Genomic DNA, 17,073 nt, shown 5'->3' with positions numbered 1-17,073 from the left:
GTATTGTCTGTTGCATTCTGCTCTGCTTCATAATTAGCTGCATTTGGGAAAAAAAAGTATTCTCAACTGGTGTTGATATTGCCCTTTGTAAAAATTGTAATGTGGTTGAGTTGTGATGATGGCATTGTGATTTTGAAAGAGAGTCAGAAGCAACTAATGCTTTCTCTTTTTTTTTTTTTTTATTAGAATTCTTCTGTTTTTAAGCATGTTTCAAGAAAGCTCAGCTAGAATTGTAACTTGGGGCAGTTTTGAGCTGGCAAAGAGCATGTGGAAGAGAGAGTGCTGTTCTCCGATTGTGTCCAAAATTTTGCCATTCTCATATTGTATGGTTAATTGGAAAGCATAATCCCTTTTTCATGGCAAAAAGTGACCCCCTCTGATTTAGGCTAGAATAAGTATCTCTTTTCACAAGGTTTTTCTTTTTTCTTTTTCATTTTTAATTCAGAGGTGTATTGTAGGCTATCTGTTAGTCAAAGGAAAATTCATGAAAAGGAGGGCTAAAATGTATTGACTTAAATCATATTTGGATACCGTGGCAAATTTTTTTCAAAAAAGAAAACAACCCCCAAATCCCCCCTTCTTTTTTTTGCCTCTAGAAAGGGACGCAGCATTTTCACGATTAGATTCCAAACAGCTCCGTATCTTTTCTGTATTGTCTCTTTAAAATAATATATTTTTCTTCATGCTAAAGCTGTGTTATGTTACAGGTCCATAATGTAAAACCAATATTCTTTGAGGGTTTTTAAAAAATATATCTCAGAAATGGATCGAGTTAGTTTTATAGCAATGTCAGAGAGAACCTGAATCCACACAATTACTTACTTATAAAAATTACAGTCTTACTGTATCTTATAAAGTTCCAGTCTGGAATGTCCAAGTACAAAGTTTAATCTAGATTGCCATGTGTCATGTAGACATGGAGATGATTACAAAACTGTAAATTATAAGAGGGATAATCAAAACCCAATTCAGAGTTCAAAATACAGAGAAGTATTGTTAAAATGCAAAGCGTTAGGTATAGACGATAGTCAAGGAGCAGGCCAATATTCAAATGGGAGGGTGGGTGTGTAGGTAGGTAGGTAGCAGGGGTGAAATCCAGCAGGTTCTGACAGGCTCTGGAGAACCAGTAGTGGAAATTTTGAGCAGTTTGGAGAACCGGCAAGTACCACCTCTGGCTGGCCCGAGAGTGGGGTGGGAATGGAGATTTTGCAATATCCTCCCCCCAGGAGTGGGGAGGGAATGGGGATTTTGCAATACCCTAGGTAGGTAGGTTAGGTAGGTAGGTAGATGAATGATAAATAGATGATAGATAGATAGATAGATAGATAGATAGATAGATAGATAGATAGATAGAACAATACAAGGCAAGGCTGCAAGAGGCATTGTTCCACCGCTGGACATTTCAGTGGAATGCTTCTTACATAATGCTCAAGTCTCTTCCCAAACCCAATAAGGCTGTTTGGGAGTAACATGAAGAGTTAGAAAGCAGAATTGAATGAGTGCAGTGACTACATTTACATGCCAAGCCATGTGGAGTTTTATGAAGAGGAAATGAGCAGCAAGAAGCCTGAGGCTCATTCTCTCCTTTTTATGTCCTCTATACAGCTGAGAAAAGTTCAGAACTTCTCCACCGGTTTGCTGGTACCCACCGGTAAAACAGATCTAGTACTGTTTTAAACTGGAGCAATGGCTGCTTTCAGCAACCGATTTCTCAAATCACTTTTGGATATTTTAAAACTAATTATGCGAACCACAATTATTTGGGCAATGTGATAGCTCCAGTTAAATAAAAGCAAAGGCTTCCAGATTATTTATGGCATTACTGAAGGAGTTCAAAGTGCAACATTGAGATTACTAAGGCTTATTCCTGCTCTTTCATTTATCTCCTGCATCTGGCTTAGCAGGATCCATGCATAGAATCAATTTGTCTATGGGTAACATCAAACCACATACATACTAATATGTAGGTATAAGCACCTTGTCTTTTTTTCCTCTAACCCGAGGTGTCAAATTCAATTTCATTGCGGGCCGCATCAGGATTGTGTATGACCTCGGGCTGGGATGGGAGTGGCTGGGGTGGTCCCAGAGTCCTTCCGAGCTCTGATTTTGCTGGCAGAGGCACTATGGTCCGGTCCTTCACTGTTTTCAGGGTGACCTCGTGGGCCAGATCTAAGCACCCCACAGGCTGGATCCAGCCCGCAGGCCTTGAGTTTGACACCTGTGCTCTAACCCATTCTATTTAAATTACTGGCTTGTGGCAAATTAAGTCTGAATAAGGAAGAGGATATATGTTTGATATCCCTCCCAGTTTTTGTAAATTAACTTCAAATCATGCTTAATTAATTATAAATAAAATAAAAAGTGCACAGGGTGAAAAAGAAGGAATAGAAAAGCATGATCTGTATGGTAAATGGAAGTTTGTTTTTACTTATATTACTTGAGTTTTTCAATTATTAGGAATAGGTGAGTCAAAACAAATCAATTACAGCATTGTTCCAAAATATCATATTTCTAGATTTGTTACTCAAAAATGCATCATGGAACTATATTCTCAAGAACAGTCTTTCCAGTCAATTCCATAGAGAAGTGGCTTGGTAAATTGGCATAATAAACAGAATATGATTTAAAGTGACCTGTAACATCAGACAGTTTTAATGCATTGGCTTACCTTGTAAATGTTTTATGTCATGCTTCCCAATTTACTAAAGTAAAGCGTGAAAATGACAAATGCTAGTTTTTGGAATGTTGTATCTGATTTCTACTTTGCAGCACAAACAACGATGTCCTGTGCTGGAGGACCAGTTGGTCGATTTGGTGGTATATGCCATGGAGCGCTCAGAGACGGAGGAGAAATTTGATGATGGTGGAACCAGCCAGTTGCTATGGCAGCATCTCTCCAGTCAGCTTATCTTCTTTGTACTTTTTCAGTTCGCAAGCTTCCCTCACATGGTCCTGTCTCTGCATCAGAAGGTAGGTTTTCAGTAAGATCAAATAGATGAGTGTTTCTCAAGCTTTTAAAAACTCTCTCACATACACACATTATTGTATCTCACTGACCCTTCAGTTTTGGCACCAGTTAGTTTGGTAAGTGAGTACCTAGATATCTCCTGCATGTGACATTACATGTAAGCATTGGCAAAACAGTATCCCAACAACGGTTGTTTTAACAGTAAAGATTAACATCAGGTATTCATAGCAGGACAGAACTGGCCAGTAATGAAAAAATACACAGGAAGTGTTTGGTATATTACCTAATAACAGAAACTATCTGTTATTCTGACTTAATTATGTGGAACACAAAAACTGCTTCACTTTCCTCTTATGACATGGTACTGTTTTTCAGAAAGTTACCCTTCTTGTTTTGATAGACAAGCACCAGGGTTATCGAAAGCCTGTGAGAAAAAGCTGCCCAAAGCACAGAAAACATATGGAAAACATATTTCAAGCCACTTTATTTTTCAGGCCTGTTTCAGAAGCTGTTCTTGACTGTCTCTGCATATGTGTGCACTTTGCACAGCCCTAGAGATCCTACTCTGATAGATGTCTCTCTCGTAATATATCTGATTTTTGAAATTAGGTGGGGTTTTTACAGGAAGCAGATACCTTTGAGAACTGTTGATGCTTTTGCCTGCGTATAAAATGTTGATCCCACTCCCCACACAGTTTTTAATATTGAGTATAGTAGTAGTATTGTCATTGTACATCAATATATACAACAAAATTGGTTGCCTAGAATCAGAACAGTTGGTGTTACCTCAGTGTTGGCAAATAACTTGTGGGGAAAAGCATTTTTGTAGGTGTCTAAATGTATCATTTTTAGAATCTTGTGAGAGCTTACTTAGGAGTGTGTATTTGGTATTCATGAAATTTGTTTGTCTGTCTTACAGTTGGCAGGACGCGGCCTGATCAAAGGCCGAGACCATTTGATGTGGGTATTATTACAGTTCATCTCGGGAAGCATTCAGAAAAATGCATTAGGCGACTTTCTTCCTGTAATGAAGCTCTTTGACCTCCTCTATCCTGAGAAGGAAGTGAGTCACCATTTAAAATATTTTACTATTATTACTTATGGTTCACTTTTAACTGATATCCAAGAGATAAAACCAATCCTTTTCTCACAGGGAATTATTTGGCAAAGGGGAGTCTGAATCTTCCTGGACATTGGGCACTGTTGGTCTAAAATCTCCTCTCTTGAGTTTTAAATTTAAAACTTCATTGTAGGTAACATCCATATAACATCATACTCAGTTCATTTGAGACTTGGATGCCACTGTCCCCTGTAGGCAGAAGGTACAACTCTGTATCTTCCTGTAAAGCTTTCTGTATCTGTATTTAAAAGTTGTGTTGGATAGGATAACATTGTATTGAAAATACAAGTTTATAGTCTGGGAAAGTTTATAAATCCAGGCTTAGTTGTAGATAATTCGGTTTCTCTATTGGCTTTTCCCAGCTATGCATCTTTGCTAACCCCACTAAAGATATTACTGTGATATTTGTTTTGTATAATATCCTTTTTACAACTCTAAAGAATTTATATATAATTATATATAATATTGACATGACAAACTCTTTCAAAGATGGACATTTGTAATGGGCATTATGTCAAGTTTCCGAAAGATGCCCTAATTAATTCATGAGCCATGACCCAAACTTCAGAGGAAATATATTCATTTATTAGGAGCACCATTCCGGCAATACTCGGATGCAGTTAGGACTGATCCTACGTAGATTTACGTTCCCCTATGACCCTGTCTCTACCCTCCTCCCTGGCCATGTCATAAATCACATTTTCCAATTAACCACTTTGGCTGGCTGTGAAACCTAACACCATCCTGATTGCGGTCAGAAAGAATGTATGGAATTCACTTCAGTTCTCCCTCTCTCCTGCTCATGGCAACTTGAAAGCTTTGCAAGTTGACACATTATATGAGACTGTTTTTAAAAATGATTTACGACTTCAGATGTGATAGCCAAGTTCATACCCAAAAATGTCCATTATGGCAACTGTTAGAGTGTTGCCCCATGCAGGGAATGAAGGAATAGTATGCTTTTCAAGATCTCCCACTGGTTAATGAAATTTACAAGATAGAGTTCATATTTCTGGGTGTGTTTCTTGTCTGACTACCTAGTAAGGCTAACAACATAGTTCAGAGATCTGTTCCAAAGAGTAAAAGCTAGATTGGAAGAAGACGCTCAGAGATAAAGTAGACAATCTGACATTTGGCAAAATTAAGCAACCCTGATTGCACGGTCAAGTTGAAAAAAAGAGAGAAAACACAAAGGTGAGTATTAGCAGATTGAATTGGTAACATATTTTAAGAAATAGTTACGTCAACAGATACATAAGGTAAGTTTCTGAAAATATAGTTACTCTGTTTCTAAATTTTGTTTTGTCATATCTATTTGCTGAATAATTATGGAATATAATTTAACATGTTCCTTTTTCCCTTAGTGCATTCCTGTGCCTGATATCAACAAACCACAGTCAACCCATGCTTTTGCAATGACCTGTATCTGGATACATCTGAACAGAAAGGCTCATAGTGATAATTCTAAACTACAGATTCCAATTCCTCATTCTCTCAAGCTCCATCACGAGTAATTATGTTTTGTAAATAATGACCATCCTTTTCAATAATGATCATCCTGGAATCTCTGAAAAGAGGATGAACAGTGATACCCACCCAAAAGAAGTATATATTTTAACTTTTACATTAAATGTACACCAAATCCTGTAATTACAGAGCATCAAAAATGCATGCTTAAAAACAGGAAACATAAATCCTGAATTTGGGGGGGGGGAGACATTATCATCTGATAGCATTTGAAACCAGCATTGCAGTAAAATTTCAGGATGACAAAACAGTCTTGAGAGTTAAAAGACCAATAAAATAGAGCAATTCCTACTAAACAAAAGAAGGAAGGAAATAACCATCCTTGAGATGCAGTTTAAAGGAAATTCAGGAATGAAGCTTATCTAATTTCCTAGTAGCTGTTCTGTGTTTTATGATAAAGATGGGCTTATTTTAAAGGGCTTTTGAAGCCTTAAGTATAAGGTATATTATAAATTAATTATTTGCAATACTACAGGTGAATTATTATTTTTTTCTGTGATTATTATTACAAACAAATCATTTTATTTGGTAAGGGCGACTTTTCTGACCTATTTGTTCGGTTTTGTCAAGGTTTTAGTTTCATTTTTTTTAATCTTAAAAAAAAGGTAAAATAGATGTATTCAGCCTAGCAAAAGTTTGATATGCCCATTTTACTTATTGGCAAGGCAGAAACATTGGAAAATTTTGGCAACTCAATTTAGAGTTGTTCTAATTGGGCTACCTGAGATTTATGAGTTGTTCCTCTATTTGCCTAAAGAGCAACTACGTAGGATTAGGCCATGTGGTAAGAAGAGGTGACTTGAGTAGGTGTTGCACTAATTTAACTATGATTCACTCCAAGTAGTGTCTGTCTTATACTGCAGAAAAAGTTGATGTTCCCATGACTCTTGACATACAATTATCACATATATATTTTTGATGACTAGCGTATGTCAGATCTTTTGTACAAATTTCTCTCATTCATCTTTGCGTGTCCAGGTTCTTGCAACAGAGTCTGAGGAATAAAAGTCTTCACATGAATGACTACAAGATCGCTTTGCTATGCAATGCTTATTCCACTAATTCAGAATGCTTTACATTACCCATGGGTGTTCTGGTGGAAACTATTTATGGGAATGGCAACATGAGAATACCTCTCCCAGGAACCAACTGCATGGCCTCGGGCTCAGTCACACCACTGCCAATGAACCTCTTGGACTCCCTCACAGTTCATGCCAAAATGAGGTAAAATATAATCAGTAACAACAGTAGATGCATTTGCCTGACATGTCAAAGCACTCTGGGTGTTTATTTTTTCAAATATTAAATTGAAATACCTTATAAAGGCCATAGGCTCTCCGTGAGTCTCTTCAACTGGAGTGGGTAGTTAGCATGAATGTGGACTCTCCTTAACCCTGGCCTTGCCAGCTGCTTTATGATTCTGATGGCTTCTTTGTGGTTAAGCATCTAGGCCTGTGATGGCAAACCTATGGCACGCGTGCCAGAGGTATCACTCAGCACCCTCTTTGTGAGCACGTGAGCCGTTGCCCCAGTTCAGCTCCCCCACGTCTGTGTGTGCCTCCCACCAGCCAGCTGGTCTTCAGGTGTCTGCCATGCATGTGCAGGGGCAGGGCACGTGCGGGGGTCCGCATGTTCATGTGCGCAGTGGCCATGCGTGTGTGCGTGCACAGGGTGGGGTGCATACATGAGGCCACGTGTGTATTGCATTTCGGGAGTTCAGGGATGCACGCATTTGCAGGTGCGCACTTTGGGCACTCAGTCCAGAAAATGTTAGCCATGATTGACTAGGCCTTAACTACAGTTTGAAACTCAACAAATAACTATGATTTTGAATTCTGGTTAGTACCAATCAAAATTGGTGGATTCTCTGTATTGTGACATGCTGAATTACAGTGGGGTTGCCAATCATGGCTGAGCAGTCATTGGAATATTAAGAAAGTGATGTATACCTTCAGTGTTGTGTTACACAAACCTGACTCCTTTTCCTGAATCCTAAAGTCCTAATTTTTAGAATTTGTTATGGAAAATAATACCTTCTTCTTCTTTTTTCCAGCCTTATTCATAGCATAGCCACCAGGGTAATAAAACTGGCCCATGCAAAGTCTAGCTTGGCCTTAGCTCCAGCTCTTGTGGAAACATACAGTCGTCTGCTGGTTTACATGGAAATAGAATCCTTGGGCATCAAAGGTTTTATCAGTAAGAAAACTTCATTGATTAATATTCTTTTGGACTGCTAATTTTTAATGATATAAATTCCAAACCGAATTGCTTAGAATCATCAGCAGTTGTAATGGTCTGTAGGATGTCCTTGAGAGACAGAAGGAGGAGGAGCCACAACAGTCAGATAAGAGACAGCTTAGTCTGCAGAAGGAATGGGAGCATAGTAAACCTCTCTAGTTTCTTAGACTAAAAAAGGCAAGGGGGTGAGGAAGAGATGTATTTTCAGATTTCAAGGTTGATGTCAATCCCTCAAGCTAGTCCAGACAAGAAGATGAATATTAACATTACCTTAATTGCAAGGTTACAATAACAGGATCCTGGAAGAATTGTTTCACCTAATTGCTTCTTTGCATATTATAGTATCAAAGAAACCATTCCTTAACTCTATGCAATAATCTAAAGAATATGGGGTATTATGTCTGATCTGACTATCTCAGATTTATGTCTGAGTCTCCCGGGACGAGACTCAGTCTCTCAGGAGAAAAGTTTGCCTGTTCTCACATTAGTTGATGTCAATTAATTTGTAACCTTCCAGAAATTGATTGATTACAGCCTCCACAATCCAACCATTTGCCATATTAGCTAAAATTGATAGAAGAAGCTATACTTATTTTCTCATATAAATATACTTTGGTGAAATTGAAATTTATCCCTTCAAAATCTAAGTCTGCCAGAGACAATATTTAGATTATAATGTATATTCTAATCATGTTTTTTTTAATTTCTGCCTCTCAGAAATTTCAGATAAAATATTTAAAACCTTGAAAACTGAAAATAATCTTGCTAAACAGTTTAGAGTGAGAATGATTGGCCCAAGGTTAATTTGCGATCCGCTTTATTCATACATAATAGGCTATTATTTCAGAAGAATGATCTGTGAAATAAATCACAATAAACTGAATCCATACCTCATTAACTATATCATATACAATTCACAATATTCATCTCACCTGCTAAATTCATTGTGCCATCAAGTCATTTTCAGTTCCTAGTGACTACATAGATTTTCTCCATGATGATGTATCCTTAACTTTTTTTTCAATTCTCCTAATGCACGAGTGTCAAACCCGTGGCGTCAAGTTGCCATCCCGTAGTTTCGTGACATTTTTTCCCTTTGCTGGGCTCGGTGGGCGTGGCCTACACGTGACACATCCGGCCCGCAAGCCGCCAGTTTGACACCCCTGTCCCAATTGTACACGCATCACCCCTGTAATTGAGTCAGTCTTTAAATTACAGTTAAACAGAATACATTTTGTTACAGTGCAGTGTGTGAACCCAACCAATTTTTTTGGTGTTAGATTGATATCTGAAGCTACACTACAAGGAATTGATATATTCTCTGGTTTTTCTTCAGATTGTATGAACCTTTAGCTTTTTACTAAAGATCTGCCCTTTAAATAGGTTCTTCTAAGCTTGTGTGTAATGGAGTGGTGATTTAATAAACACTGTGATATTCTTATTTGTATAGTAATAATATGCCTGTAAAAATGGGCCTCCTTTTCTGGTCCTCTGTTAAGATTTTTATATTTCTATATAGCGGTAGTATTTTACTGGAAAGACTATTGTGTTGAGAGTTGTTTGTAAATGTAAGAATCTGGGTGGATTTTTGCTCCCAAGAAAGCTGACATTTTCTTAATTTTTCACTAGAAAATAATTGGCAGGATTTATTTTCTTCTCAGGTCAACTGCTGCCTACAGTTTTTAAGTCTCATGCTTGGGGAATCTTGCATACCCTGTTGGAGATGTTCAGCTATCGCATGCACCACATCCAGCCTCATTACAGAGTCCAGCTACTTAGTAATCTTCATTCTCTAGCTGCTTTTCCACAGACCAATCAAAACCAGCTTCATTTGTGGTAACAGTATTTTTTAGCAAATCATCATTTTTGCTGTAGAGACAGTACGCTTGTCAGAAAATTATAGAAAAATAAAATGGAACAAAATCCATGCATTTAAGTTATAACAGTCCTGTTAATTTGTACGAAATGGGAGTTTCTGGGGGGAAATGGTTGATAGCATATAGTCTTGGATGTGAGTGTGCCGGTTGCCCACTGCCTATGAAATGGATCTACCTTCCCTTTCCTTCAGATTTAGGAAACATAAAGGATTCAGCAGGAAAGTGAGGAAGGTAGTTGTATTGCATAACTGGAAGTCAGCTTGGGTAATGGTCAGCACTTGCTTAGAGTTAAATGACGGTGAACAATATTCAAGAGGGGTTGGGCTTAGTTCTCTTGTGGCTATGTAAGGATTCTAGGCTGATTCCCCTTTTCACTTCTGCCATTTTTTCTACAGTTTTACAAATCAGAACAAACTTGAGAGTGATGGAGTTTGAATTTCTTCTCCACCTCCCATGCTTCTTTATTTTATTGAGATTTGTGCAAAATTGAGTACTTAAAAAGGATGTGGGTAGTTGAAACATGGTCCACACGACAAACCATAATAAGCTCATTTAAACAACACCAACCGATATTGATGATCAATTCAAAAGGCTATGCGTTACATTATAGGAAAAGATTCACGATCTCATTTTGAGTTTTAGCAATTAATGATTTTAAGCATTCTTTTGAATTCAATATAGTACTTACATTGAAATAATAACTGAGTTACCTATGAACAGTACAATTGTGGTTTAATTAAGCCACAACTTTACTATTTTTAGTTGCAACTTCTGGTCAGGAACTTAAACCTCAGTTGCAATTCTGGTTCCTGATCTTAACATCCATTCCAATTTCATCTGGTGATTTAATCTATATATATAAAAGCGAAAACCACTCATGCATTAATCACGAAATCTCAAGAACTGTAAAGCCTACAAACTTGAAATTTGCCACGTATGTTCCTCTTGGCTTCTAGGTGCTCACTAAGAAAGAATTTTTCGAAATGACCATCAGAGCATTAGTATTTCCTATATTATTATAACACGCTCTGATGCTAATTAGTTAGATGTTCTACTCCCCCTCCCAACTTGAAAATAACTGGAGAGAATGGGATAGCATAGGACAGGCTTCTGTGGGGCAAGCCTCATGGAGAAAAGGGGCTAGAAAGCTGAGGGAGAGAAGGGGATTAGGATAGGAGAAGTTTCTGTGGGGCAAAGCTGAAGGAGAGAAGGGGATAAGATAGGGGAGGATTCAAGCTGTTCGTGCCAATTTATCAAGCCCGATCACATAGTTTCGTAGTGAATCATGGGGATCCAGCTAGTTGAATAATAAGCTTAAGTTCCAAGGAAGGAGGTGGGGAAACAAGCAAACATTTTGTTTTCTTCTTCTGGACTGTGATTTAGTAAGCACTTATTTTGAGAAATAAACTCAGTCATTTAGATGTACAGATACATTCTGGATTTCCTTCATTAAGTGTTCTGTCCCCGTCTCACACACGCACACAAACAGATAGTCAGGGGTTAAATAAAACTGGCAGACAACAAATTCTTTCGATAAGAGGATTGGCAGCAACCCAGTAGCTGCTTGCCAAGAACTTTACTCATAGAGGGAGGGGTTGTTCCTCCGTCAGATAAACCCAAACAAGATACACACAGTTCAAGAATTGTCAAGTCCAGTCCATATTAAATCCAAGGCAGATAACATTGTTTCAAAGATACAATGTGACTCGCTAGTAGTTAGTTTTGTCCATCACAGAGTCTGAATGGCCACCTCACCCCCTTTTATCCCCTGTGGGGTGTGGTCCAGTGACTCAGCTTAATCTCTGGCACGCCTCCTTTTCTGCTGCGTGCGCTTGTCTATCCAACGCTGGTGTGGATCCAGCCAAGACTTATCTCTGTCACTGTCCGACTGCGAGGAGATACTTGGCTCCTGGCCAATCTTTCTCCTTTGGGAGACACCTGAGGCATTGCCAGAGAGGAGGGTCCTGGAGAGGGAGGCCTGGCCAACTCCTCTCCTTCATGTTTGGAGCCTTCTCCCTCCGATAAGTCGGCCTCGGGGGTTGGTGTCACAACATTAAGATAGCCCCTGGGTTTTGGGGGAGGTTATTATAAGAATGGCCCTTGTTTTTGGGCTGAAATAGAATCAACTTTTCATTTCATCTTCAGTGTAGCTCTGTCTTGAGGATGGCTGCTTTATTGTTTGATAAATTGCGCCTTTTCATTTCATCCGACCCTGCATTCTAGCTGAAAAAAACGTATCCATGAATTAAATCTGGGGTGTTTCAAGCAAAACGTATCTGAAATTAATTAGCTTGTAATTTTAGTTAGAACTTAAAATATTTACTGTTGTCTCCAGAGCTCTGTTGAAGACTAAATTTTACTTGCAGCATTTCTGTCACGCTAAGCTACATGAAATATACATGTATATCCTCAAAATACTAGACAATAATAATAATAATAATAAATAAGGTTACAATTCCAAATAGTGCTGGATTGATTACATCTGTTTATTTCTTTGATGTAATGGCCTTCAAGAATCCATGCCTTCCACCAATCTATAATTGGACCATGTGGGAAATGTGGCTTGTGCAATTTTAGAATTCAATTCATTGAAACTAGGTGTTTTCTACTTAACATTTTCTGTAATTAGCGTAACATATCCTGAAGTGTGTATTCTTTTGATAGTGTGGAAAGCACAGCCCTGCGGCTGATTACTGCCTTAGGCAGCTCTGAAGTCCAGCCACAGTTTACTCGATTCCTTAATGAGCCCAAAACTGTGCTTTCAGCTGAATCGGAGGAACTTAACAGAGCACTTATATTGACTCTAGCAAGAGCAACACACGTCACAGGTAAACAATTCCAGATTGTCATGGATCCTACTTAGAAAATAGAAATGGTTAGAACTGTGCTATTTTTTAAAAAAGTATCTTAATTGTTGTTGTTCTTGAGTTACCTGTACTGTTAGACTTCTCAAATTGTACATGCAGATGTTTTATCTTGATGTGATATCTAGATTCTAAAGTAGGATAATAATTCCGTTCAGAAATTGTATGAAGTGCATTCCCCTTGCAGCGACTTCAGGAATAAGTTGGCTCGACCAGTGTAGTTCTGACTGCAGTAACCATGCAGCAGCATTAGGACTTGGACTATTCACAGATTGAGTAATCATTTAACGAAGCTCAGCAGAAATGAAGAACGGTGACTAAAAGCAACTGAAGGAGTGCAAACAGAATTGCTATCCATTAATCCAGCTGTGTTTGCTTTAATTTTTTTTGAATAGTCAGTTACGTTTATCTTTCTGTTTTAGATTTTTTCACAGGTTCAGATTCCATTCAGGGGACTTGGTGCAAAGATATCCTGCAAACTATCATGAGCTTTACTCCCCATAACTGGGCAACCCATACTTTGAGTTGTTTCCCAGCTCCTCTCCAGGTAATAGTTTAACTTAAATCAGTCTTTCTCAATCTTAGAAAGTTTAAGATATGTTCTCTAAAGCAAAATCATGAGTAGACTAGGAGTAGAGAGAATAGAATAGAATAGAATAGAATAGAATAGAATAGAATAGAATAGAATAGAATAGAATAGAATAGAATAGAATAGAATAGAATAGAATAGAATAGAATAGAATCTGGAAGGGACCTTGGAGGAGAACCTCTACTGTCTCAAACAAGTGACTATCCAGTCTCTTCTTAGAAACCTCCAGTGATGGAGCGCTCATGATTTCTGGAGACAAGCTGTTCCACTTGTTAATTGTCCTCACTGTTAGGAAGTTTCTCCTTAATTCCAGGTTGCTTCTCTCTTTGATTAGTTTCCATCCATTGTTTCTTGTCCTGCCCTCTGGTGATTTGGAGAATAATTTGATCTCCTCTTCTTTGTGGCAGCCCCTCAAATACTGGAATACTGTTATCATATTTCCCCTAATTCTTCTTTTCTTTATACTAGCCAGACCCAAACCTGCAGTCATTCTTCATATGGTTTATTCTCCAGGCTTTTGATCATCTTAGTTACTCTTCTCTGAACTTTTTCCAAAGTCTCAACATCTTTTTTGTAGTATGGTGACCAAAATTGATTGCAGTATTCCAGGTGTGGAAATCAACTCTCAGATTCCCAGCCAATTCTGAGAGTTGAAGTTCACATATTTTAAATTTGCAAAGGTTGAGAAGCATTGGGTTCAATAATCTATGTCATGAAAGATGGTAATGATATTCTTGTGTAAAATTTGCTTCAAGCTAAATATTGTTTCCATTTGTTGTGTTTGTTTTTCTGTTTCTTCCTCCATTTCTACATTAACCTTATCTTTTTAGAAATCTGTACAAAAACGCATGCCTTTATAAACATGCTCTTATTGCCATTAACTTTGAATTCAATTACAAGGTTTTATAAGGTTCAATCTCATAATTGTAAGAGACAGTCATATAATCTTATAATTATAAATTTCTATCTTATAATTGCACTAAATTGCAATATCAATATCATCTTCAGGCGTTCCAGTTCAGATGACATATATATATATATATATATATATATATATATATATATATATATTACTATTTATATATATAAATAGCAATAGCACTTAGACTTATATACCACTGCATAATGCTTTTACAGCCCTCTCTAAGCGGTTTTACAGAGACAGCATATTTCCCCCAACAATCTGGGTCCTCATTTTACTCACTTCGGAAGGATAGAAGGCTGAGTCAATCCTTGAGCTGGTGAGATTTGAACTTCTGAACTGCAGCTGAAGTAGCCTGCAGTACTGCACTCTAATCACTGCGCCACCTCGGCTCTTATACATACATATAAATATACCTCGGCTCATATATATACATACATATACATACACACACACACATATACACACATACACACACGAGTGGAATATAATGAATCATTAGTGCGTGTGTTTTTGTGTTTGCTTTAAAACTCTTAATAAGTTAAAACATTTAAAACTAAGAAGAGCTCTACAACAGAAATATACAAAACCCAACACAAAAACACACACACTAACTATTGATTACATTCCACAAGTCAGTATTGACTCTTAGCAATTACCTAAGAGGATGTCAGATTTATGTTTATATTTGTCTATCAAGCCAAAAGTTAGAATTAAATTGTCCAAAATGGAATTTGGTAAAATTGTGCCATAGATAGAGAAGAGAGTTGGTCATAATTTAGGACCCTAATAGGAAAATTGAATTATGAAACTGGAGTGACCTCACAAAATGTAATAGATTTTAGATAAAAATGAAGTTTGTTTTAGTGACTACTAACTTGTTTCATTTCAGGCATTCTTCAAACAGAACAATGTGCCTCAAGAGAGCCGGTTTAACCTAAAAAAAAATGTGGAAGAGGAATACCGAAAGTGGAAATCCATGTCAATTGAAAATGATATCATTACCCATTTTTCTATGCAAGGCTCCCCTCCTCTCTTCCTTTGTCTCCTCTGGAAAATGCTCTTAGAAACTGATCACATTAACCAGATTGGTTATCGGTATGTTTTAAAAGATTTAATTATTGTTTATATCATGGCACCATAAAGCAAAATGGAATCATATTTTGGACGCTGTAAACCTAGAGACCACTTTGTGCCTAGAGGGCATTCATTTGAAATAACACCTATTTTGTTTTCTAACGTTTGCAAAATACTGGGTTGCACAGGAACAAGTTTGGGGCGCTTTTTTCTTGTAATGCATTACAAGTAACTGTTGTGACCTAGGCCCAAGTAGTTAGCATTAAATACAAACAGTTCGAAAACAAACAGACTGTATTAGAACAGCTGAGAATTAACTCATTCTCAGTGTAGTCCAAACTAAATTAAAGCAAATTCTTCAAAACACTATTCCTCAGTTTATCACTGACCTTGGGATAATTAGGCAAACTGCATAGGGCAGTCCTATGTGAGCGCACTGGGCAAAGGCTTTTCTTGGCAAAAGTTCAGACGCAGAAGACACCGACAAGAAATGAATACAGTGAAACAAGAAGCAAATCTCTCAACGATGTTTTCCGGGAAAGAGGCCAAGAGCCGTTGCTGGTCTTTTAAGCCTTATGGGAGGAGCCAATCATCTCTTGGCCCTACTCCAGAGTCGCCCTCTCTGCTTTATCTGCTCCTGCCTTTTGGCAGCTCTTCTCATACATTCAGTAGGAACAGGCTCCTCCTGTTCCTTTGCCTCTCTACTGTCAGCCTCTGGAGGCTCCAGAGTCTGCACATCACTCCCTGATGGCCCTGGCCCCATCTCTGCTTCCGAAGCAGAGCCCTCATCCAGGCCTTCCCCAGCCTCCAGGACTGGCCCATGTTCTTCCTCAGCCTCCTCACTGTCCAACTCCACTGCCAACTACGCAGGCTGCTGGCAGACCACAACAGTAACCCTTGACTTACAACCATTTGTTTAGTGACCTCTCAGAGTTACAGTGGCACTGAAAAAAAGTAACTTGCTATTTTTCATACTTACTACTGTTGCAGCATTTCCGTAGTCTTGATCAAAATTTGGCTGCTTGGCAATTGGCATGTATTTATTTATTTCTTTATTTCTTTATTTCTTTATTTCTTTATTTCTTTATTTATTAGATTATATAATAAAATACAAAAATATGAAAGCAAATAATAGTACACAGTGGTGAGGAAAAGGGGAAAGAAAAGCGAGGCGAGGAGGAAGAAAAGTGGGGGAAAAGCACATATACTAAAATTGGAATGATACAGAGTAGATTAAAATGGCCCCTGAGCAACTGAAATGTATTTAGGACTGTTGCAGTGTGCTGGGGTCATGTGAACACTTTTTGCAAACAGCTGACAAACAAAGTCAATGGGGAAGCCAGATTCACATAACAACAATGTTACTAACTTAAAAACTGCAGTGATTCACTTATCCACTATGTCAAGAAAGATCGTAAAATGAGGCAAAATTCAACAACTGTTGCTTAGAAGACAGAAATTTTGGGCTCAGTTGTGGTTGTACAGCAAAGGTTACCTGTAATCTAATGCATTATATAGGTTGCAAGTCATATTTATTTATTTATTTATTTGATAATATTTATATGCCGCCTTTCTCCCGAAGGACTCTGGCGGCTCACAGCAATAAAACAAAACAATAAATAATGCTAAAAATCCAATTAAAATCCCCAAATTAAAACTATAGCTCCCAAACAGATCAGAAGATTTGCTGAAAAAGCCATGTCTTCAGGTCACTGCGGAAAGAGTGGAGGTCAGGGGCCGTCCGGAGCCCAGTGGGTAACTCATTCCAGAGGATTGGTCCGGCCACAGAGAACGCCCTCATCCTGGGCGCCCCCAGCCGACATTGTCTGGCTGATGGCACCCGGAGGAGGGCAGTCCTATGTGAGCGCACTGGGCAGTGGGAGGCCGGTAG

General features: G+C 38.2%; 1 protein-coding gene across 3 annotated transcripts in view; it reads left to right on the top strand.

The window, feature by feature from the left end:
- Positions 1-17,073, top strand: part of MED23 (mediator complex subunit 23) — a 49,467-nt gene that overhangs the window by 20,187 nt on the left and 12,207 nt on the right. For all 3 annotated transcript variants that reach the window (XM_060692241.2, XM_060692240.2, XM_060692242.2), the window contains 9 exons: positions 2,770-2,970; positions 3,888-4,031; positions 5,453-5,598; positions 6,594-6,839; positions 7,669-7,811; positions 9,515-9,689; positions 12,395-12,558; positions 13,017-13,141; positions 14,998-15,203. In XM_060692241.2, the coding sequence (XP_060548224.1) occupies positions 2,770-2,970; positions 3,888-4,031; positions 5,453-5,598; positions 6,594-6,839; positions 7,669-7,811; positions 9,515-9,689; positions 12,395-12,558; positions 13,017-13,141; positions 14,998-15,203 (1,550 nt within the window). The remainder of the gene's footprint in view (positions 1-2,769; positions 2,971-3,887; positions 4,032-5,452; positions 5,599-6,593; positions 6,840-7,668; positions 7,812-9,514; positions 9,690-12,394; positions 12,559-13,016; positions 13,142-14,997; positions 15,204-17,073) is intronic.

The sequence above is a fragment of the Pantherophis guttatus genome, chromosome 1, assembly GCF_059756535.1.
Source record: "Pantherophis guttatus breed Tessera chromosome 1, ASM5975653v1, whole genome shotgun sequence".
In the NCBI taxonomy this organism is placed as follows: Eukaryota; Metazoa; Chordata; class Lepidosauria; order Squamata; family Colubridae; genus Pantherophis; species Pantherophis guttatus.
Note: the sequence above shows the minus strand (reverse complement) of the source record. Positions and strands in the feature narration are given on the sequence as shown.